General features: G+C 40.3%; 8 protein-coding genes across 8 annotated transcripts; 4 read left to right on the top strand and 4 right to left on the bottom strand.

Annotated features, from left to right (window-relative positions):
* Positions 1–546: 546 nt before the first annotated feature.
* BDB00DRAFT_760957 (threonyl-tRNA synthetase) lies at positions 547–1,845 on the top strand (the record flags this gene model as incomplete). The annotated part of the gene is made up of 2 exons (XM_053119243.1): positions 547–902; positions 969–1,845. The coding sequence occupies 2 exons, from the start codon at positions 547–549 to the stop codon at positions 1,843–1,845; spliced, it is 1,233 nt and encodes a 410-aa protein (XP_052981198.1).
* A 206-nt stretch (positions 1,846–2,051) lies between these two features.
* On the top strand, positions 2,052–5,892 carry BDB00DRAFT_761006 (I/LWEQ domain-containing protein; the record flags this gene model as incomplete). The annotated part of the gene is made up of 10 exons (XM_053119245.1): positions 2,052–2,154; positions 2,350–2,393; positions 2,473–2,687; positions 2,762–2,946; positions 3,031–3,569; positions 3,662–3,755; positions 3,928–4,064; positions 4,137–4,361; positions 4,440–4,514; positions 4,579–5,892. The coding sequence occupies 10 exons, from the start codon at positions 2,052–2,054 to the stop codon at positions 5,890–5,892; spliced, it is 2,931 nt and encodes a 976-aa protein (XP_052981197.1).
* Positions 5,893–6,826: 934 nt separating this feature from the next.
* BDB00DRAFT_786775 (uncharacterized protein) lies at positions 6,827–8,136 on the bottom strand (the record flags this gene model as incomplete). Its single annotated transcript, XM_053120638.1, has 6 exons — positions 6,827–6,952; positions 7,052–7,161; positions 7,252–7,461; positions 7,564–7,717; positions 7,821–7,943; positions 8,059–8,136. 6 exons carry the CDS (start codon positions 8,134–8,136, stop codon positions 6,827–6,829), a joined length of 801 nt encoding a protein of 266 aa, XP_052981196.1.
* Positions 8,137–10,197: 2,061 nt separating this feature from the next.
* BDB00DRAFT_816326 (amino acid permease/ SLC12A domain-containing protein) lies at positions 10,198–13,467 on the top strand. The gene is made up of 13 exons (XM_053122988.1): positions 10,198–10,539; positions 10,658–10,697; positions 10,785–10,832; positions 10,904–10,952; positions 11,057–11,132; positions 11,159–11,162; positions 11,527–11,672; positions 11,780–11,850; positions 11,933–12,076; positions 12,165–12,411; positions 12,482–12,601; positions 12,684–13,084; positions 13,177–13,467. Exons 1-13 carry the CDS (start codon positions 10,328–10,330, stop codon positions 13,275–13,277), a joined length of 1,659 nt encoding a protein of 552 aa, XP_052981195.1. The 5' UTR covers positions 10,198–10,327; the 3' UTR covers positions 13,278–13,467.
* An 850-nt stretch (positions 13,468–14,317) lies between these two features.
* BDB00DRAFT_870918 (60S ribosomal protein L44) lies at positions 14,318–14,804 on the top strand (the record flags this gene model as incomplete). The annotated part of the gene is made up of 3 exons (XM_053126766.1): positions 14,318–14,347; positions 14,405–14,627; positions 14,710–14,804. The coding sequence occupies 3 exons, from the start codon at positions 14,318–14,320 to the stop codon at positions 14,802–14,804; spliced, it is 348 nt and encodes a 115-aa protein (XP_052981194.1).
* Positions 14,805–15,010: 206 nt separating this feature from the next.
* BDB00DRAFT_882617 (plant-metabolite dehydrogenase) lies at positions 15,011–16,394 on the bottom strand (the record flags this gene model as incomplete). The annotated part of the gene is made up of 8 exons (XM_053128162.1): positions 15,011–15,176; positions 15,262–15,359; positions 15,429–15,497; positions 15,571–15,650; positions 15,724–15,925; positions 15,994–16,012; positions 16,113–16,186; positions 16,263–16,394. The coding sequence occupies 8 exons, from the start codon at positions 16,392–16,394 to the stop codon at positions 15,011–15,013; spliced, it is 840 nt and encodes a 279-aa protein (XP_052981193.1).
* A 4,676-nt stretch (positions 16,395–21,070) lies between these two features.
* BDB00DRAFT_761087 (NADP-dependent oxidoreductase domain-containing protein) lies at positions 21,071–21,310 on the bottom strand (the record flags this gene model as incomplete). Its single annotated transcript, XM_053119249.1, has 1 exon — positions 21,071–21,310. A coding segment is annotated over one exon (240 nt), but the record flags the coding sequence as incomplete, so codon positions are not given.
* Positions 21,311–21,837: 527 nt separating this feature from the next.
* Positions 21,838–22,810, bottom strand: BDB00DRAFT_816318 (uncharacterized protein). The gene is made up of 2 exons (XM_053122987.1): positions 22,644–22,810; positions 21,838–22,568 (listed from the first exon to the last, which is right to left on the bottom strand). The coding sequence occupies exons 1-2, from the start codon at positions 22,671–22,673 to the stop codon at positions 22,158–22,160; spliced, it is 441 nt and encodes a 146-aa protein (XP_052981191.1). The 5' UTR covers positions 22,674–22,810; the 3' UTR covers positions 21,838–22,157.
* Between the last annotated feature and the right edge of the window lie 52 nt (positions 22,811–22,862).

Raw genomic sequence — 22,862 nt, 5'->3', positions numbered from 1 at the left:
TCTTGCATTAAAGGACCTGTAGATATCAACTGAGTCTACGCATCCCAAGATATAGGGTGGTTGTCATTGGCTGGATTCCAAATGTTTTGCTTCTGTTCTGTTGCCAGGAACCGACAGACCCTTGAACAGGTACTTCCTGGTATAATATGCTTTCACGCACGATCTCAAGGTGTTCGCGACCGGCCATTCGGGCTGCCATATTCACCACTAGTATGTTTTTGCTCCATTACGGCGTACTGTATGTGTAGACATTTCGAGGGGTTTTTTTAGCGTTAAAGTAAATGACTTTTTTCATTTTTAAGAACCTCCCACTACCGCTCTTCGATCACTTCATGTCAATCGATCACTTTTTTGTGCACAAACCGAGAATGCCAACGGTAACGAGTTCACCTCCACTGCGCTCTCTTTTAAAGCCAAAAAATATCTACAGGGTTTGATGTATCCTGAATCTGGATTGACCCGAAACCCCTCACAACCACCTCCTTAGACTTGGCTCAACTGAGCGATCTAGATCATCGAGCCATTGGCAAGGCGCAATCGCTTTTCATGATCCACCCCTGTAGTCCAGGATCCATATTTATGCTCCCACACGGTACCCGCATTGTCCGAAAACTGCAAGACTTCTTGCGCGACGAATATACACGTTATGGCTACGAAGAGGTCATGACGCCGATTATTTACAAGAAAGACCTGTGGGAGACAAGTGGCCACTGGCAAAACTATAAAGAGGATATGTTTATGGTACACAGCGGACGCGAGTCAGCAGAAGAAGCGGGCGAGGACGACAGTTTATATGGCTTGAAGCCCATGAATTGCCCTGGTCATTGTTTAATCTTTGACAGCACCCCCAAATCGTACCGAGATTTGCCAATCCGATTGGCTGACTTCAGTCCTTTGCACAGGTAAATTTGAATGCAATTCATCTTCTCTTTCTATGATACAGTATGCTTAATTATGTACAACACCAGAAATGAAGCATCTGGAGCACTTTCAGGTTTGACACGCGTACGGCGCTTTCATCAAGATGATGCCCATATCTTCTGCGCTGAGAATCAGATCTCACCCGAGATTGCAGCATGTCTATCGTTTGTGGACCGTGTCTACACCGCATTCAAGTTCCCCCACTATGAGTTGACGCTGTCAACTCGTCCCGAGGCTAACTATATCGGCAGTGTCGAGGAATGGGACCACGCAGAAGACTCATTAAAAGAAGCACTCAGCGGTACGGGACGACCTTGGTCTGTCAAAGAAGGAGACGGTGCTTTCTATGGACCTAAGATAGATATTATGGTCAAGGACTCGAGCGGTCGGTCACATCAAACAGCAACAATTCAATTGGATTTTCAACTGCCACGACGTTTCGGATTAAAATATGTTGACGAAAACGACCAACCACGCACGCCTGTCATCGTCCACCGTGCTATCCTGGGATCGATTGAACGAATGATGGCTATTCTAATTGAGCATACTGGCGGAAAGTGGCCTTTCTGGTTGAGCCCGCGACAAGGAGTTGTGATACCCGTGGCAACACAGTTTGCAGACTATGCAGAAAAGGTTGCCAAGGAACTGTCACAGGGTAGCAACAACAGCAATGCTGCGGGGGATAGCAGCACATCAGCGCCAGGACAGTATTATGTGGATGTGGATCGGTCACCTCGAGACAGACTCAACAAGATGATCCGACAGGCACAGCTAGAGCGATATAACTTTATCTTTGTGGTTGGCCAAAAGGAAGTGGATGCCGGTACAGTCAATGTGCGCACCCGGAGTGGCAAGATTCTGGGAAGCATGCCAGTGGAAGAAGTGCGAAGCATGTTTGCTGAGCTTACTGAAAAATTAGAATAAATGTTTGTTACATGCCAAGCTTTATTAGGCAGTTTTGGCATGCGTATTTCATCGGGAATCGAGACTTGCCCAATCGTCTTCACCCAATATACGTCTCGAAAAGAGTTCCTGCAAAATTAGCCTGGTTTTTCCTCTCTCTCTCTCCCCCCCCAACAACCCTTCCTTCCCCCCTCACCACTCTTTTTTCTTTCCTTCTATCTTTCCAAATGTCATACCTCTCCGCCGAAAAGGCAGAATCAGAGCTCACACAGAGCATCAAGAAAGCGACGAGCATTGAGGAAACTGCACCAAAGCAAAAGCATGTTCGAAGTAAGCTAGAGCAATTCTGAAAAAAAAGAAACCAGGGTTATGTGCGTTTCTGAATATTATACAAGGTGTGCCTGACACTTTCATCTCGTCAACTAGAGTGCATTGTGTATACATGGGATCATCGTACCTCGGCAGTCGTATGGAACGTTATCAAGGTGCAGCCATTGCTTTCGGACGAAGTTCAAACTTTCAAAGCGCTCATTACTGTCCACAGGATCATCCACGATGGCCATCCCAACGTAATTGTTCTTTCAATCAATATTAATTTTGCTTCTACCGGGGCTTATATTGATAGGGGAGGGGTAAAAAAATATATAGGTTATCAAGGATGCGCTTCGCGAGACAGGCTGGCTCGAGGCGTGTACTCGTAGCGTCATGGCCGACGGTGTACGTGGATATGGCACGTTGATCCGCAACTACGTCGATTTGTTATTGCACAAGCTTTCGTACCATCGTAATCATCCCGAGTTCAACGGCAGCTTTGGCTATGAAGAGTACATTAGTTTGAAGAACATTGACGATCCAAACGAAGGGTATGTTTCTCGGTTTCTTGGTGTAAAGCTTGTGTACAACATTGGCTTTACATTTTTTCTCTGGGTTTCTATAGGTTCGAGACGATCAACGACTTGATGCAGTTGCAAGATCATATCGACCGGTTCCAGAAGGTCGTGTTCAACAGCTTCCGCACGGCTACCAACAATGAATGCCGCATTGCATCTTTGGTCCCTCTTGTTGAAGAAAGCTACGGTATTTACACCTTTATCACTAGCATGTTACGCGCCATGCATAAACGTAAGTACCGAGAATAATGTATGCATATATAAATCCAAGGCGATGGAATTGTGTTGGAAAATTAAACTATAAAAATGGGTATAGGAACGGGTGCCACGGATGCTTTAGCGCCACTGCGTCAGCGTTACAACGGTCAACACTACAATTTGCTCAAGTTCTACTACGAATGCTCAAACCTGAAATATCTCACGAGCTTAATCGATGTACCTAAACTTCCTAACGACCCACCATCTTTGATTGAAGCAAGTACACCCAAGCTTCCCAAGCGACCTTCGCCCGTTGAAACGACTGCTCCATCTCAACCATCACCAGAACCTGTCATTGATTTCTGGTCCGAACAGCAAGCGAAGCAACAACGCGAATATGAAGAAGAGCAAAAGCGACTGGAACAGCAACGTGCTGACGAACAAGAACGTATGCGACAGATGCAAATGCAGCAACAGCGCGATTTTGAGGAACAACAACGGTTACTGGCCGAGCGTGAGCGACAACAGCAAGAGGAATTATTGCGTCAGCAGATGCAAAATCACCAAGCAGGCAGAATTAACGACCTGGAAATGCAGTTATTGAACTATCGTAACCAGCTGGAACGTGATCAGATGCTTTTGGAACAATATGATCGAGTAAGCTTGCATAAAAAACACCTTACTAAAGAAGTGCAATTTAAGATACAAATGGATAAGCTAATGGTTTTGTTTGTGGTATGGCTATATAGCGAGTGAAGGCTTTGGAACAGGAACTGGTGCAAGTGAATGCACACGTTCAACAGCGAGATGCATCCAAGGATGAACTGATCCGATCGTTACAAAGTAAGAGGAAACGAGGAAAAAGAAAAGATTTCTTCTACGCATGATGGTTAACACGAGGGTATTTCAGATGAAATTCAAATGTGGAAGAACAAGTACGAAGCCCTCGCAAAATTGTACAGTCAGCTTCGTAAGGAGCACATTGATCTTTTGAACAAGTACAAGCAACTTCAAGTCAAGGCCAATTCAGCACAGGAAGCCAATGAGAAATTAGAACGCATGCAAGCCGATATGCGTGCCAAGAACGTAGAATTGGCAGATCTGATCCGTGAACGTGATCGAGCACGCAACGAACTGGCAAGACTTCAAGGAGTAAGTAAATTGCAATTCTTGGCGGCTTGGTGTTTCACTCAATAACTAAAATATTTAATTATTATTTTCAAGAATCAACGTGATGATGTCGAACGTCTTCAACGTGAATTGGATGATGCACGAAACCAAGCTCAGAACGCTGGGAAATCCAAGGGTGCCGAAGTCAGTGCTTTATTGACCAAGTTTAACCGTGAGAAGGCTGAATTAGAAGCAAGTTTGACCGAGAAACAAGCAATTATCGATGAATTTTTGAGGCAAATGGAGGATCAGCAAGGTGATGCTGATCGTGTTCGTCAGGTAATTTTCTGGAAATAACAGTGATTAAAATGCGAAATAGCTTATCGATCGTATCTGTACACCTTTGTTATAATCTAGGAAAAAGACGAAGAGATCGCTGTCTTGCAGGCTGGTATGGATGAGGTCTTGGCACAACTTGCCGAATTACAAGGAGTAAGTAGTTTTATTTATACACAAGGGAAGGTTTGAAAGGCTAAATATTCATGTTATTTTGTAGAACGACAGACAAGCAGATTTGCAAGAAGAACTCGATCGCCTGGAAGCACAACAGGCCGATAAGCTCAACCAGATTTTGGATAGCATCTTGACAACGTGTGTGCAGAAGGTCAACGATGGCGTGTACGAACTTGAGAACCCTGGCAATCACGGCAACGAGAACGCGACACCCGAACTAACTCTCTCTATGATTGAGCGAGCGAGTATCATGTCTGTCGAGTTCATGTCTGCGTTCAGCAAATTCTTGGACGGCAGCAACTCTGGTGATCACACTGTTACCATTACCCGAGCTCTTGAATTTGCCGAAACTATCATTGACGTTCTTTTACACGCTAAGGGTATCACTCGCCTTGTTCTGAACGACGCAGATATTGACGAGATCATCAAGATGGCACGCCAGTCTGCCGAATCTGTCATTCAATACTTTAGCAGTGTCATGTCGAGCTATCTCAAAATGCTCCCACTGGCACAGCGACCCGAGGTCCTTATCCAAGGCGACATGCGTGTGCAAGAAGCACTTACCAAACTGTCGCAAAAGACTGAAGACCTGATTCTAACTGGCGCTACTGACATTAACAAGCTGGCTGAAACCGAAATTGGCGATCTGGTCGAACAAGAAATGTCCAATGCTGCACGGGCTATTGAAGAAGCTACTGCTAAGATCCAGGCATTGATGCAACGACCCAGCAACCCAGAATTCTCGGCCACCGATCTGCAGGTGCACAAGCTCCTCCTGAACTCTGTTTTGGCATTGACCAATGCTATTGCCAATTTGATCAAATGCGCCACCGCCTCTCAGCAAGAAATTGTTGCCCAGGGCCGCGGTACCTCATCCAAGGCCGCATTCTACAAGAAGCATAACCGCTGGACCGAGGGTTTGATTTCCGCCGCCAAGGCCGTCGCTGTGGCCACTAATCTGTTGGTGGAAGCTGCTGATGGTGTTATCAGCAAAACGCATTCGTTGGAACAATTGATTGTTGCGTCCAATGAAGTCAGCGCTGCCACAGCTCAGTTGGTCGCTGCCTCGCGCGTCAAGTCGACGTTCATGTCGCGTACTCAGGAACGTCTGGAAATGGCGGCCAAGGCAGTCAAGGATGCTGCTGCTGAGCTTGTCAAGCAGGTTCGCAACCTGGTGGCTCAAAAGGCCGAGAGCGACGGTTTGGATATTGACTTTAACAAGCTGTCAGTACACGAGTTCAAGCGAAGAGAAATGGAACAGCAAGTCAAGATTTTAAAACTGGATGCCGAATTGACAAATGCACGCCGTATTTTGGCAGAAATGCGCCGTAGTGGATACCATACCGGTAAGTTATAATTTTCAGCACAGTTTTGCCGCATCGCAGCAATCAAATTAATAAGATCGTTCTATTCAATCTCGCTACAGAGGAAACCGATTAAAACACACACATTCATACAACGATAATAAAAAGAAAGGCATCACGTTTATTTTAGCTACTAGATTATATAAAATAGTTTCGCACCCTTTTTACTACACTATGTAGTTAATGTTTATTGACACCAACAATGATTGACAGATAGCAGATTTGGAGCAGCATTTTGTTTTAGATGGACGATCTTGATCTGCTTCAAGCTGCTTGATAGGGATGCGGCTCCGTCTGCTCATATGTGCATGGTCTTCTTCTCTTACTGAAAAGCATACATGAATCACACATCTGTCTTTTATCATTGTCGGCAGGAGCATTCCTAATAAATAAGAAACAGGGCCATTGCTTATGTAACTTTTCGCTGCCGAACTCGGCTTAATTATATTCACCGTCCCAAATAAGTGAGCTCTTGATTGTCTCAAATATAGGCCAAGTGCTAATTAAGTAATGATTGAACTCAATTTGAGCAGTCAGAGGTGTTAAGATTTCTGTACACAATTTTATCGTCGATCTCTCATGAAGGGAAAATCAACTGACAGAATTGTTTGCCACATGATACAGCAGTTATAATCAAAGTATCTCTTGATTTTTTGTCAAATAAAAAATTTAAAATATAGACGAACATGTGCTTTTGAAAACGGTATTTTTATTGATAATGCATGGATGTCATAATAGGTGCTTTGACTACTCTGCTAAGGGCTGCTACCCGAGATTTTTGTTATGGATGCTTCGACGAAAAACTGGATTAATTCGTTCAAGAAGAAAACAAGTACATTGAAGTTCCCTATCCACACAGAACATATGCAACATTGTGAGAGTCAGCTTTGTAGGTACTACCAGTTGTAAGTTTATAGAAGCTCATTTTCATATTGGCATACCAATGCTCTCTACGTTCGCCAAAGTCAACTCTTCCAGTATCAGAGTTGTGTAGAACGTCCAGTTCATCATGAACTGTTCTGCAGAGAATCGAAAACGTCTGACATCATTTGCCTAAGTTTTGTCATAAAGAAGTATATTACTTTAATGATCATTTACTCGTACTTAGTATCACAACAAAATCGATGATGACGCAGTCTAGCAAAGACTTACAAGTGATGGTAAGAGCAGACTCAAATAATGCTCAATTACGGATTCCATCTGAGTAATCCACAGCATAAATTCAACTCTGCCACATAATAGATCGCCAATGTTGTCGACCACTGAAAGATGCACGTTACTCATTATCATTAGCTTCATGGGAAAAAAAGTCATAATTTTTATCGTACAGCAAAGTTACGGAGGATACTTACTTATACGCTTGATTTTCTTACCATCCGCAACACAGCACTCTTCGCGTGGTAAGCGCGACGCATGATCAATGGCAAAAGCTATGTCAACGCCTTCCCAATTCGTCCGCAAGGCATTCAAAACATCTGGTCGGTATATCAAGGTAGCAACAGATTCTGCCAAGCGAATAAGTCTAATATGTCGCCATGATTTAGACACAAAGGCGCGGGCCACTATAGTACGAGGAACATCATGAGAAGTAGTATACTTAATACAATATTGCTTGTTGTCAGTATCAAAAGAGCAAAACATTATTAAAAAAAAGTAATGTATACCCTGCACTTTTTTTTCGAATAGCTTAATAGGATATCCTTCCAACCCCTTCTTCAGATAGTTCTCAAGCTGGTGTGTGTACTCTTCTACTGCTGCAAGCAATTCATTGTTCGTAGGAGAGCAGGACATAATGGACAACATGCTCACTTTGATGGTCTAATAATAAACAATATGTTAGCAGATATGAGTATTTTCGTATGTTAGGTTTAATTTCACCAGATGCATGCAGCAGTCAATACATATTAAAGTATAAGCATACCTCATAGAGTGAAGTGTCACACTGGCAAATTGGTTCGATTATCTCTTGCAACTGCTCATGAATCAAATTTGGAAACTTCTCGGGAAGTCGATGCCGATAAAATACAACGATACAGCTCTCTATCTACATGATAAAGTATGTAATATGTACGAGCAGTACACCATGTATGAGGACAAACGTTCTACTGCTACTACTATCAATTATTAACCAAGAAAAAGGTTATGAAACAAAGCCTTACATAATCAAGTCGTCTCGCTTGAATTAGTTCCAAGACTTCGTTGCAATGATCCTTGTAGAAGCTCAAGAAATCACTCATTGCATTTTGCTGCGTAAGGGAGTTTGATGAAGGAAATCGAGTGTCAATTGCAGATGCTTGCGGGTTGGTGTCACTAATAGACCGCTGGACAAGGAATTGCTCGTTTGGGACCTGTGCGGTCGCTGATGCTGATGATGCTCTTTCCCTTGTATAACTGCTCATAGCAGAATCTCTCTGATTGTTTCTGTTGTTTCCAAAGATCATTGACAAGGGCTTTGCTGATAACAACGTCGATGATGATGATAAAAGATTTTAATGCTTTCTAGCGATGTATTCCTGACGATATTCTGTTGCTGGCTCTAAAGGAATAAAACGCAAAAGGAAAGAAAAGAGGAAGGGGAAAAACAAAAGATTGTATATATATATAGAGTCGACCTGCAGCTGTCGTCACTGTGGTAATTGTGCTGGTGCTGACCATCGACGGATCGGATACGTGACAACAATGTCTCTTCCTCATTTTTAAAAGATGTTAGAGAGACCATGGAAGTGATAGCAGACGACGGCGTTCCAACAGATGACAAACAACGATAACGACGAGCGACGTTGAAGTGAGAATGCATCCTGAGATGAAGGCTTAGCAAAACTGTCTGGGAACTCTTTACGGATCAGAGGACCGAAACTGTTTTTTGCAACTGCCGTAACATTTGTCGACAGACACGATGAATGATACTCCCGGTACGTTTTAGAAAACAACAACTTGCTATCTGGAATGGTATTATCAGATTTATTTCTCACCGGCAGCCATCGCTATTCGTAAAGTGCTACTACTGCTTATATGTGTTATACAGTTTTGTATATTCATGCATAGATTTCTAGAGGGTCTTGATGTATAAACCAATTTCGAGTAAATGCGATATCCGTTGACGTTATTATACGTCTTGCATTAAATATACTGGCACTGTTGGTGGTCATTATGATGGTGGCATTGACAGATAAAGAGAGAAAAGCAAGGTAGTAGATTGATCGAGAGTAAAAAAGTGTTAATTCAAATTACTTGTATGTCAAGTTGTCAGAAAGAAGTATTGTGAACGCAATCATCGTGTCATCTATCAATTATACTTAAGTCAGTTCCTTGACCCATTTTGCATAAGGAAACTTTTATGTCTTTTAGACAGACCCTGCGACTGTAGTGGTCAATGTTAGATTTAGCGGGAAATTGCTAGTTGGTATGTGAAATTTTGTTAAACAAAGACGCCGTTTATAATTATTACGAGTCAGTGTGTCAAGTGTCAGCGTCAAAGCAAGTGCTACCACGAGTAATGACCACTGTTCCACTGATGAGATTCCCAAGCCTAATGCAACCGCCATATTCGGGACGGCTTTAAGTCGCTTGTGGAGGCACTCAAACGACAATTACACCGACTAGGGAACTGACACCTGAAAACGCTCTACTCCGACCACAAGTGACATTGATTGGCTGAACGAGCGAGCCATATGTGTAGTAGTGCGAGTAGTCCAATGACAAGCCTTCCCAATTCAAACGGCGTTCTTATTTTTCCTTATCTTGGCAAGAAGAAAAAAGTATTACCCTAGTGATTTACCTTATTTGGGATTTTCAACATATAATAAGCGGTAGGAATACGGTCAGTTTCGTCTGCGTAATATCCTGTTTTAGAAGCTTATCGTCTTGGTAGCAAAAACTGATAAATTCTATGTAGCTAAATCTGATGCAGTTCAATCATTAATAAAAAGATAAGCAAAGTAAGCGCTCATTGTTATGACCCTGGACTACAAAATTAGAAAACACAGCAGGCCCCATCCGATCCGATCGCACAGAAAGAGATTGAGTTCAAAACGTTTCGCACGGCTCCGAAAATGGTCAATTTGCATTCGAAAAGGACAAGAACAGGTGACACACTACGTTTGTTTAAATTTCATATTGGGAAATTTGTTCGTTTTGAGATACGTGATGTCGCGTTATCTCCTCTATGTCAAGAAGAAGGTATTAATAGACTGCAGACGTGCATAAGCTGCATCAACCCGATTGCAATGCATAGCATGAGGGCCTTGCGTATCTTTTGCTGGGTGGCTGGGCTGGGTTTTCCTTCGTTGTGTCTAAAGTGGTCGGCAACGGAAAAAAAAAGAAAGACTGAAGATCGCTTGTTTTTTGTATTTTCTTTTTTCCTTCTTTCTCTTCCGCTTCCCCAATCTTCTTCCCGCGTATTTCCATACATACCCTCATCTCTATTACATGTCCGAGAAAATAAGCCGCCTCGAAGAGGGCGCAAAGGAGCAATACTACAATGAAACGGGTATGACTCACGGCAGCGAGAAGCTTGACGAATACGACCCAACATGCATGTCCCAACAGAGCGCCGTCGACCCAGAGACAACGTTCCAAGGAACAAAGCGAGGTCTAAACGCACGTCATATCCAAATGATCTCGTTAGGTGGCGCCATTGGGTAAGTGTATCTCGTGGTTGACTGGACGTTATTTTAACAATAAGCGACAGACGATACCTTAATTTCTCGGTTGACAAGCAAACAAATTGACGCACCTTGTAATATATCTTTCTTATAGTACGGGTCTGTTTCTGAGTTCCGGACAGAATATTGCGACGGTGAGGAATAACAACTTATACGAAACGACGACAGTTAGACTTTCTGTATATTTATATATCGACAATTCCGATGTGTTCGATTAATAGGCTGGACCTGGTGGTGCATTGATCGCTTATTGTGTTATTGGTTTTATGGTAAGCAGAATCAATGGAAAGTAAAGTAGTCTCCAGGGCCTCATGTATATATTCTCTTTGACCGGATATAGGTTTACTGTATTATGACATGTTTGGGAGAGATGGCAACGTTTATGCCAGGTAAAACAGCAAACAACAGCACGGACCGACTCATTGCTCGAATATCGCATAAGCTAGACGTAACTAACATTTTACATTTTTTTCCCTCTCACTCCAAAATAAAGTGTCCGGATCTTTTAATCATTACGCAACTCGCTTCATCGACCCTTCATTGGGATTCGCTTTAGGCTGGAACTATTGGTAAGTATCACTATTATCTTGGTTAGTAAAGTTTCTTTTTCTCACAGATTTCAATGTGTATCTCATAGGTTTTCAGTAAGTATTCAGATTGTAAACTATCATGCATGCCCATGCACATGTGTAAAATGCATGCAGCTCCTTCTATTTTCTATGAAGAAGCTTACTTATCACCTTTCCTTTTTTGCTACTCTGCAATGACCCCTGGGTCCACAGTGGGTATGTATGTTTTCTATTTCGATACTGCAACTATGATATATTTTACTGAACACATAATCACCCACTTGTGTGTTATATATTCGATTTTGCTGCGTTGCAGGCGGTTACAATTGCTACAGGTTCGTCGATGTTTCGAGCTTACGAACAACGCATATGTCCCATGTGACTCTGGGTTTAGTCTCTCATTCCTTTCTTTTTTTCTTTCGTAACAGAACTTTCTGCTGCTGCAACCATTATTAACTGGTGGAAGCCAGTAATGCCAGACGCTGCATGGTCTGCTATTTTCTTGGTTCTTATCATTGCCATTAACTTAGTTGGAGTTCGGTAAGATTGCCCAGCAAACTGATGCTAGAATTTATGCATACATCATGGTCATATCACTGACTTATAAGCGACGTGTACGTATTGTTGCTATTATTTCGGTAATATAGAATCTATGGTGAACTGGAGTACTGGTTTGCTCTCATCAAGATTCTTATTACTATCGTTTTTATCATCATTGGTAAGCAGTCTGGACAGTAACTGAAAACAGTGTGTGAGAAGTTAATGGATAGCTCTTGCTAACTCAAAGTATTATTATATAGCCATTTGTGTATCCACAGGTGGTCTGGGCGGTGAAGTTATCGGTTTCAAATACTGGCATGATCCTGGTGCTTTCGTAGGCGGTGGTGTGGGAACTGTTAGTGTGCTTCTTACTGCAGGTTTCTCCTTCCAGGGCACAGAAATCGGTAAGTTGTTTCTAACCAAGATTTTTATTTCAAGTATCTGCTAGTAATAATCATTCGTAAAAATTAACATAAATGCAATCGATTATAGTTGGTATCACTGCTGGTGAAGCAAAGAATCCCACAAAGACTGTACCCCGAGCTATCCGTAATACATTCTGGCGTATCGTCTTCTTTTATATCGTCACCATGTTCTTGCTTGGTATCACTTTGCCAAATGACGATCCGAATCTTGAGAATAGCGACGACAGCGCCGGAACAGCTGCTTTCACACTAGTTTTCCAAAAGGCAGGAATTGATGCAGGCGCTCACGTGATCAACGCCATTATTCTTACTAGGCAAGTATTGTAGTTGATATCGAAGTGCATAAATAGAACTAATTAAATCTTTTTGAACCTTTTGATTTAGTGTGTTGTCAGCTGCCAATTCGGCGCTTTATACCTGCTCGCGCACCTTACTCGGTCTTGCCCATGATGGTAACGGCCCTGCATTTCTCTCACGCACCAACCGCTACGGTTCGCCTTACTGGTAAGTGTGGTTTTTTTTCTCTTGCTTTAACCAAGGAAATGAAATTTCTAACCTTATCAAACTTTGTCACGAAAAATTATAGGGCCGTCATTATCTCTTCAATTATCGGTTTTGCCTGTGTATTCGCATCTATCTATAGCGCTTCTGAAGCTTTCAACTGGTTCTTAAGTATCACCGCTGTCAGTGGCTTTATCAGTTGGTGGGGCATTGCATTCGTCCATCTCCGTTTCCGACGTGCATACAAGCGACAAGGAAGACTTCTCGAAGACTTACCCTACAAAGCATTCCTTTATCCCTACTCTGCCATTTTTGCTTGTGTACTGTGTATCCTCATTATTCTGGGTCAGGGGTACACTGCATTTACACCCGAATTCGATGGCGTTTTGTTCGTCACAAACTACATTGGTATCGTACCAGCCATTCTCTGCTATGTTATTTACAAGCTTGTTCGACGTACGCGCGTGGTCCCATTGGATGAAGTTGGTGAGTTTAGAGCAAGCAATTCTCGAGAAAAGTGAGGCCAACTCTATTATGTATAGTACTAATAGCTTTTTTCGTCCGTTTTTCAAATCTAGATTTTGATACGGGACGTGTATCTCGATTTGAAATGGAACAGGAAGAAGCAGAGGAGAGGAATTTGCCTTGGTATCGCAAAGTTTTCAACGTCATTGCTTAAATTATTATCATGTACTTTTACCTTGTATTTTTATTTGTATTATTATATATTTCAATCACGACAAAGAAAAGGAGAATCAAGCAATATTAAATCGTGGGTGCTAGGTGGACCCGAGGGTTGCGAACTGTGATTATTTGTATTATAACAAGATGCTGTGTGCACTACTTGTGCTTGTGAAGTAATATAAGGGTAGAAAATTATGCAATAAGAGAAAGTGTGTGTGTTTCTATGTATGATTTCCATATTCTGGAACACATCCCTCGAGTTACGAACTTGCTGCTTTTAGAGTCATGTAGTCGCCGTTTAACATAACGTTCCTTTACTCATCACTGGGCATCCACAGATGACTTTTAGTAGATATGCTTCCGTTCAAACATACGTTAATCTTTTCACTTCGTTCAAAGCTTCAAACATACTAACAGCATGCTCATATGTGTATTCAAGCTTGCGGTATTTAGCTTTCTACTTACATCTCACGTAATTTTAAACTCTCATAGTGTGTGAGTTATGCTAATAAAACCTTTGGTCGTATGGAAGATGGTTGATAGATCCGCTGAATAAATGTGGTTGCGCAGGCCCTAGAGCAGCTTTGACTACAACGTCGAGTGGTGGTCTCTTAAGATAAAGTGCAGGTGCCACATCATTATATTGAGCCCAGCCAGAAAAATACCCCAACGAAAGTTAGTGGAGCTAATAGCACACGCATACTATTAGTTAAGCCTTTGACAACCTATAAGAGCATTTATCAACTGAAAAAAAGGGCAAACCAGCTATCGATGAAGAGGATATTGTATTGTATCAGAAAAGAACAGAGGAGAGGAGCATAAAGTCTAATTATGAATACGCTCAGCGAATGAAATTGCAGAATAGGGCTTCCTTTTTACAGCGGGATTCGATTTTATTGGATGAAGGCGAACATCATTGAACGGCCTCTTCCTTTGCTTCAAAAATGGTATGTGTGTCAATATGAAAAAGGAAGAAGGGACGACGACGAAACGCGTTAAAGAATGAAACATACGAACGGCTAGATAGATGGATGAATGGATGACTCTGATGGATGGATCGATCAGGTCAATGAAAAGAAAGGGTGGATATTGATTTCTATAATATATGCATTTCGAATGTAGGTGAACATTCCCAAGACCCGCAACACCTTCTGCAAGGGCGCCAAGTGCCGCAAGCACACTCCCCACAAGGTCACCCAGTACAAGACTGGTAAGGCTTCGTTGGCTGCCCAGGGTAAGCGTCGTTACGATCGTAAGCAGTCCGGTTATGGTGGTCAGACCAAGCCCGTTTTCCACAAGAAGGCAAAGACCACCAAGAAGATTGTGCTCCGTCTTGAATGCACTGGTAATTATTTTTTTGAGTCAATTTACGACAACTGACGAACGAAATTGGAGTACAAAGCTGATACGTTATACTTTTCTTTTAGCCTGCAAGTACAAGATGCAGCTCCCCATCAAGCGCTGCAAGCACTTCGAATTGGGTGGTGACAAGAAGACCAAGGGTGCTGCTCTTGTTTTCTAAGCTTATTTTTTGTTCACGCTTTGTATCTCGGCTCGAATAAAAACGATAAGCAAAAAACAACCCACATATACAACAACATACGCAGTACTGCATATATTTTTCGGAACGCTTGACTCGTTATCATGACATATGTTGCTTTGGATATCAGCAGAAAAGAGAGCCTGGATTTAATACTGTTGGGTGATGGGGGTGTTGGAGGGTCGGAACTAGTCATAGCGAGTTGGATCCCATTCTGTCACAAAATGCTCGTCGAAACCATCCAATGTGTTCATGTCTTCATCGCTGATCTCAAAGTCGAAAACCTCCGTGTTGCTGACGATACGCTCTTGGTGAACGGACTTGGGCAACGGGACGTAACCGTGTTGGATGGACCTAGGAAGGAGGAAGAAACAAACAGTGCGAGGTTTAGATATTGCTTGTATGAAAACGCGTTTTCGGATAGGTGAATAGTCTTTACCATCGGATGAGAATATGCGCTGTGCTCTTGTTATATTTGTTTGCGATCTCAACAAGTGCCGAATCTTTAAGCTTTTCTCCCATTGTCAAGGGAGAGTACTATGTGTCCATCGTAAGTATATCGGAGGAATCCTTGCGTATTATCTGTTCCTCGGAGAGCTGCCTTACCGCCTCAAGTATAATGTTATGCTCCTTGCAAAACTTTTCGATATCTGTGCGTGCGAGATAAGGTGTAATCTGGTGGGATGGAGCATTTGCTGATTAATAGAGCATTCTTTATCTATTTCCCTGAAATGTAATGTATACGTGCCTCGACCTGGTTCACAACGGGTTTAATTTCGCAAACTTCAAGCAGTTCCTTCAAGTGATGCACGCCGTAATTTGAAACACCTTATATACGAGTTTGTATGCTTCTGTTTATTTTCAAGGGAACATATGCGATCTGAAAAAATTGAATACTTACCGATGCTCTTAACCTTGCCAGACTTTTTTAAATGCTCCATTGCCTTCCATGTTTCGAGACGAAGCTTGGTGCCGGGAGAAGGACTGTGGACAAGGTACAGATCCACATAATCTAAGCCGAGCTTACCAATACTCTTATCGAAAGCTGCCAAAGCCTTTTCATAACCTTGATCCGTATCCCAGAGCTTGGTGGTAACGAATATCTATTTTCAAACAAGATTAGTGTCTCAATCTCATATTAAAATATGGCGCAATCTAGCGTGATAATTACGTCGCTACGAGGCACTTGTCTAATAAAATGATGGAAGAATTGATTAGCAAAAGGAGTAACCACAAAAGAAATCGCGCAATTTGTTGCTGCAAGGACGGTACGACTAGTTCTGAGCTCACGTTTTGCTTAGAGCCTTGCCAACACCTTCTTCGTTTCGGTAGCAAGAAGCAGTATCGACATGACGATAACCAGCCTGTAATACATTGTTTTCGTTTAAAAGGTCTGGAGTAATTTAATCAAGCTGATTGTATGTTTATTCTTTTGTATACCTCTAAAGCCCAAAGGAGAGCTTGCTCAGTTTGAATGCCAGGTTTGGTGTTATAAACACCAAAACCAACGCATGGAATAGCGTTACCGTCATTGAGTTGTCTTTTGCTTGCAAGTCCAGTAATTGTTGCCATAGTGCTAAAAGAAGACGCGTCGGACATGCTAGGGCAGGCGTTTCCAAAATTTCAACCAAATTAAGAAAATCCGCTTGACCCATCCACGTTTGCTGGATCCAGAGGAATTAGGTGAAAGTTCTCCAAAAGACCATAACCATGTACAGCCGTGTCATGGACGTTGATGTCTACCGCGACCAAGCTACCAATCTATTCATGGGAACGGATTTGCAGTGATTGATCAACAACTGTTGGAAGGCGAATAAGCTTTCACCACCTTGCACCACCTTGGACCACCATATGCCTTAGTGCAGTGACGATGACAACCTCAATTACCATTTACTGACATGGAACCACACTGCTTCCGATGTCACTCAGCATCTCACGTCGTTCGTGATTGCTCGCTGCGTCGCAGCAACCAACATGAGTGCTGATCTTGCAATAAAACATTAGACGCGCATCTGGCGAAACCACTCGCTAGTGCACCACCAGTACCTGCTGCTACCAAACCATCTTCTTTGAAACAGGACGTTTGCAATGTCACCCAAGAAACAAACCCTGTGAACTCAGACGCCGACGTCTCGAAGCTTACGTTCTTGAGAATCAAGTCTTAAACTTCTTTGGCAACCCCGAGACCCCGACAGCTTAATGCATTGGGCTTTTTTGCAATTACAATAATCACCAGCATTTAAAGTATCAGTCAATTTTTATAGCAACGATCGACTTCAAACTATAGCTGTAAAATGATGATCTTTAAGTTTTTGAGCAAAGTCCTCAAAGTTTAAGACCCATAGTATATATTTATGAAAGTAAATTTCTTGCTTAAAACGAAAATAAACAATACTTCCACAACAACAACAACCTCTCCGCCTCTGCAGTTATGATACTACAGCTGAAACCTCTACACCCCCCCACCACCAACACACACTCCATTGTCAACATCACGGACTCTGCTCCTGAAGCTCAAATTGTTTCAATATGGATTCTAACTAAATCAGTATCACTAATATACAGTTCATAGATATGGTTATATACTCATTTTCTTTCTGATTTTGTAGGCTTTTACTGGTTGCTTGTCACCCACAAGTATATTATGTATTTTTATAATGGATAGAAGATGGAGAAGATACGACACCAATAATAGTATAGAATATGAAGGCATTGGTATCCATGTACATGATTGATCTGGTTTTATACTGTGCTTGAAATTTTTGAAGTATAACAATCAATACGATTGCAAATGGTCGATGAGGGAAGGGATGCCATTTGTTCTGTTTGTAGTGCATATATACGGCGACAACAAGTTGGCCAACTCCTCGCCAAGAGAATTCAGCACTGAGTTTCCGATGATAGGAATGGAGGCATCAGTTTCGAACAAGCTGAGTATACGTAGAAAAACGTCCTTGGTCTTGGTATCCTTGGTGAATAGGGAAGAATAAACATTATTAATAAATATTTTTGAAAACTATAAAATTTTTTCAATCACTAGATTGTAAAAAATTATTATATTTTCTTATCTCATTTAAGAAATATTAAAAATTAAATTCTAGAATTTATATTTTTATTTTTCCATATTACTTTTAAAAAAATCAAAAAATATAATCCTGGGATTAGATTTTTATTATTCTAATAATAATAATAACAAAAACAAAAATAATTATTTTATTTTATTTTTCTTTAAGTCTAAAAAATAATATTTATTTTATTTTAGCGAAGCTAATACTTTTCGGGTCTTTATACCCTTCAAGTCTTTTTTTAAATCAAAAATTACAATTTTTGAGGCGAAGCCTTGCTTCTTACTTTTTAATTTATTAAAAAGATTGAAACTTCGTTTCACTAAAAAGAACAAATTCTTTTTTTATTTAATAGAAAGACTTAAAAGGGGATAAACCCCGGTTTATAGCTCCTTTTAGTCGCTAAATATAAATTAAAGATTTATATTTTCAAGGACTTAAAGAAAAAAAAAAAAAATAATTTGTTATTTTTTTTGATATATAATTTAAGTGTTCAACTAGAAAAAGTTAAGTGTAACTTTACTTTTCTAATGAACATTATGGGTGATTTATGATATATAAAAAGAAATTATAGATTATAAAAAATTTATTAAATTTTTTTAATCACTATATTAATAGTTAACCCTCAGGGCTGTAAGCTTTTCCAGATCATTCTTGCTCAAACAGGCATTTTCACCTTCCCTCATGACCGCGGTTGCCAAGGCAGCCAATAACTTCGATGCTAAGACTCCGGAATTGAGCGATGTGGTCGTTTTGCCGTATGTGAACACCGTGATCGGCTGCTGAAGGTGTCCATAGAATAGTAAAGATCGTGATGAATAGTACATAACAGAACTTAATTCCATAAAATAAAATCATTTAGGTATTTCAAAAGTAATATTTTTATCATTATTGTTTATATTTATATTTTTAATGTGATTATATTTCTTGTTTCTTTTATCACAATATCCTTTTATACAAATTAAACATTCTTTTTTATTATTATAAGGGTTCCAATCATCAGGATGTACGTAAATACAATCTTCATCCCAACAATAACCATTATTATAACATTTATTTTTGATTATATCATCTTCACCGTGAGCAAAATTACATTCTTCTTTTGTATACTTGTACGTATCATCCTTCTATTTCTTACATATAATTCTCTTAATCTTGTTTAGAACAGTTTTTTCTATCCATTGATAAAATTAGATAAATATTTAAAAATTTCAATAATTTTTTCTAAACATAAAAAAAATATTAGATAACTTTTTTTAAAATTTTAATAAATATTATTAAGAAACAATGGTTAAAATGTATTAAGTTTTATATGTTGTATAGAGTACAAAACTATATATTTATGAAGTAATTTTTAGTATTTTGCCTAACAAATAAATTAATTTAAGTTTCTATATTTTAAAATTATGGAAAAAAGGTTATTCTTTAATTTCATATTAATTATTCATAATGATTTATTTAAGTCTTGGCATAAAAAGAAAAATTAACAAAAAAGTTTTAAAAAAAATTTATTAATTAATATAATGAAGGATAGATAAACTGTTTTTTAGATATTTATTACATTTTTTTAAAATTTCTCAGAAATTATAAAACGATACTTTTTTAAGTTTATTTAGTAAAAATGTTTGTTTTAATATTAAAGATTTAAATATTAATAATAGAATAAATTCTAAAAATTTAATTTTAAAAAAAATATTTGTAAAATTGATAAAGAAGATATATTAATAAATCCCAATTATGAAGATAATTTTAAATTAGATATAAATGATAATAAAGAATTTCCTCCTATGAATAATATTTTGAAAAATATTAATAAAGAAAACAAACTACTTTATTCAGAAATTTTAAAAAAAGATGAAAAAAAGGGTATCTATTGGCGAGCTCCAAGTCTTTACGTCATCATTTTCTCCTACTTGCAAGGACTTGATTCCATTGGCTGCTTCAATATTCATTTCATTTTGATTATAAAAGGCAGGAGATATCCAGCGTCATATATATCATGAAATTTTGTTTTGAGCTATCGCAGCTGCATATGCCGGGAGTGGGTGTAAATGGAATTCGAATTGTCATTATTGTCAAGCACCGAAGAATCGGACCATGATTGCGAGTCCAGGTATAATTTATATATTGACCGTGGAGGTACCACAAAGTTTACTGTGCTTGGCCCACACTCTAGATGATGCGCAACACTGTCAATTCGCATGCTTGCAGTGACAAGGGCGTTGAAGGGGTGGGCACCAAGTATAAGCTTGACAGAGACATTCTTTCCTTCCGTTTGGTGCAGCGTGCCTATCGCGAAATCGTTGCAGTCTATTGACGGGACTGATGTTGATAAGTGGGTGGAGCCGACAGTGCTTCGTTGCTCAGCGTGGCTTTCAATTTCAGGGTCGCGACCATACACCTCCAATGACAGAATGAGGAGACCACGATGGTTTTCAGAGTCCACTATAACTGATCCACTGAGCGCTCTTGCAACCATGTAACGCTGGTTGGGCTTGATTTCCCAGTCTTGATTCAGTTTTTAATAATTTCTTTATTCAATTCGATATAGTGACGCTTTGACAGGTAATTCGAGATTGCGCCCTTTTTACCAAGGCTGTGAACAGTATCACGTGTCAGAAACATATTGACTGGGGACAGCTCTTGAGTTGGACGCGTCAAGGTTAGCTGTTGTGGTCTTGCAAGCATAGTTTGTAGTTGTTCGATGTGGCTTGGTGACAAGATCAAATCCACTTCGCTACCATCCTCATCGGTTAAAGCAACAGGTACAACGTCATAGAAGTCTGCAAACATCAACGCGCGTTTTTTGGAGCGATCAGTGGCAGTTGTTTCTCCCATTGCGTGTAAAAAAGCTTCGTTGTAGCTCCTTCGTGGATTGCGATTGTCTAAAAAAATTAACAAGTGAGATTGAATAAATGCGAATATGAATTAAAAAAGTGAAACATACCCATTGATAAAAAGAGTAAAGCAGCCGTTAAGGAAGTAGTAAGACACCGTTGTAAAATTTATATTAAGCCGTTAAGAAAAGTATAAGTTCCCGTTGTAAAATAATTTAGCGGATATTGAAATACAGATTTGTTGCACGAAAGGCTTCATGTCTCGCTTCCATATTTACAACGCGGATGTGATGAATTCACAACCTTGATTCATTAACATATTAACAACGCCTTCAAGTGATGCATGCTAAAACACATACAGTCTGAAGGATTGTGAATACTTACCGATGCTCTTAACCTTGCCAGACTTTTTTAAATGCTCCATTGCCTTCCATGTTTCGGGACGAAGCTTGGTGCCGGGAGAAGGACTGTGGACAAGGTACAGATCCACATAATCTAAGCCGAGCTTACCAATACTCTTATCGAAAGCTACCAAAGCCTTTTCATAACCTTGATCCGTATTCCAGAGCTTGGTGGTAACGAATATCTATTTGCAAACGAGATTAGTGTTCCAATCTCATATTCGAAATTATGGCGCAACCTTGCGTAAACAATACGTCGCTACGAGACACTTGACTAATATGATACTGTGAAGAATTGTTTAGCAAAAGGAGTAGCCACAAGAGAGATCGTGCAAATTGTTGCTACAAGGAAGGTACCAGTAGTTTTGAGCTCACGTTTTGCTTTGAGCCTTGCCAGAACTTTCTTCATTATTTTCGTTCATAAGGTCTGGAGTAATTTAATTATAAGCTGATTGTACGTTTATTCTTTAAATACCTCTAAAGCCCAAAGGACAGCTTGCTCAGTTTGAGTACCAGGTCTGGTCCTATAAACAACAAAACTAACGCATGGAATAGCGTTACCGTCATTGAATCCTATTTTTACTTGCAAGTCCAGTGAATACTGCTATAGTGCTAACGAAGACGCGTCAGAAACTCACGCGTGAAAGGCAAGGTTTTATAACCAGGTTATCATACGATGTATAGAAAGGCAGAAATTCCAGCCTATGATAGCGCCTTTGATAATAATGAGGATGCATGTTATCAAATGCTTCGGTTTTAACGTGGTGTACAGTACTACTTTATGAGTAGTGGACTGATCAGTTTGAAGTTTGAAAGAATGAGCAGAGATTAATACAGGATGAAGTGGGAATGCTATGTCTATTGTAGAATTTACAGGGTAAAAAGTACGTGATTAATGTGATTTATGTGGTTGTAATGTTCGGTAGAATGGGCGAAGGATTAATAGGTGGTTGGGTGTAAGGGTGTGTATGCGTAGATGGGGTAAGGGGTAGGAAAGAGAAAATGATTTACAAGATAAAAGTAAAAAGACTACTATATAGTACTATCGAATGCAATTTTATGGATACCAGTGACGATGCCTTCCATATCACCATCGTCACCTTGTGCTTGGTTTTGATGTTTTCGTGACAACGGGAGCTTGAACAGAGATCTTTTTCTCAGCATTGCCTCCGTCACCTTCTTTTCGTACTCATCATCCATATTCTCATCTTTCACGGATTGTTGCTGCTCTCCTTGCTGCTCTTCTCCTTGTGTTTTTCGTTTAGCAGATGGGACATATCGTGCCGCTTCTATCGATTCTTTGCCGATCTTGGTCATTTTGTCTGTGGCAAATCGCTGTATTTCTGAATATGTCCGTTTCAAGCTATTGAACGGGCTCCCAGACTGATAAAGCCGCCAATCAGAGCTAGCGACTTTAACAATACATACGGAAAACACTAGAAGCTATTAACAAATATTAGTGTCAGTAGTCCGTATAATACAATCTCTCGTGTTCTCCCAAATAGCTGGTTTGCGTACCAATGGAATAGTGATTAAAGCGATTCCCATGGCGATATATACGGTTTGCTCGCCTGCATAACCAAGTACCACGAGTAGACCGAACCGTGCCACGTATAAAAGTCGCTGAACAACCTATATATTTCACGAGACAAGTTAGTGATCAGCAACAACAGCTCAAGGAAATTACAGTGGTCAAAATGAGTTCTATTTACCTTGTAGGCGCCCCATCGCTTTATC

Source organism: Zychaea mexicana, assembly GCF_025766255.1.
Source record: "Zychaea mexicana strain RSA 1403 chromosome Unknown BDB00scaffold_24, whole genome shotgun sequence".
NCBI lineage: Eukaryota > Fungi > Mucoromycota > Mucoromycetes > Mucorales > Lichtheimiaceae > Zychaea > Zychaea mexicana.
The sequence above is the reverse complement of the archived record's forward strand: the minus strand, read 5'-3'. Positions and strand labels throughout refer to the sequence as shown.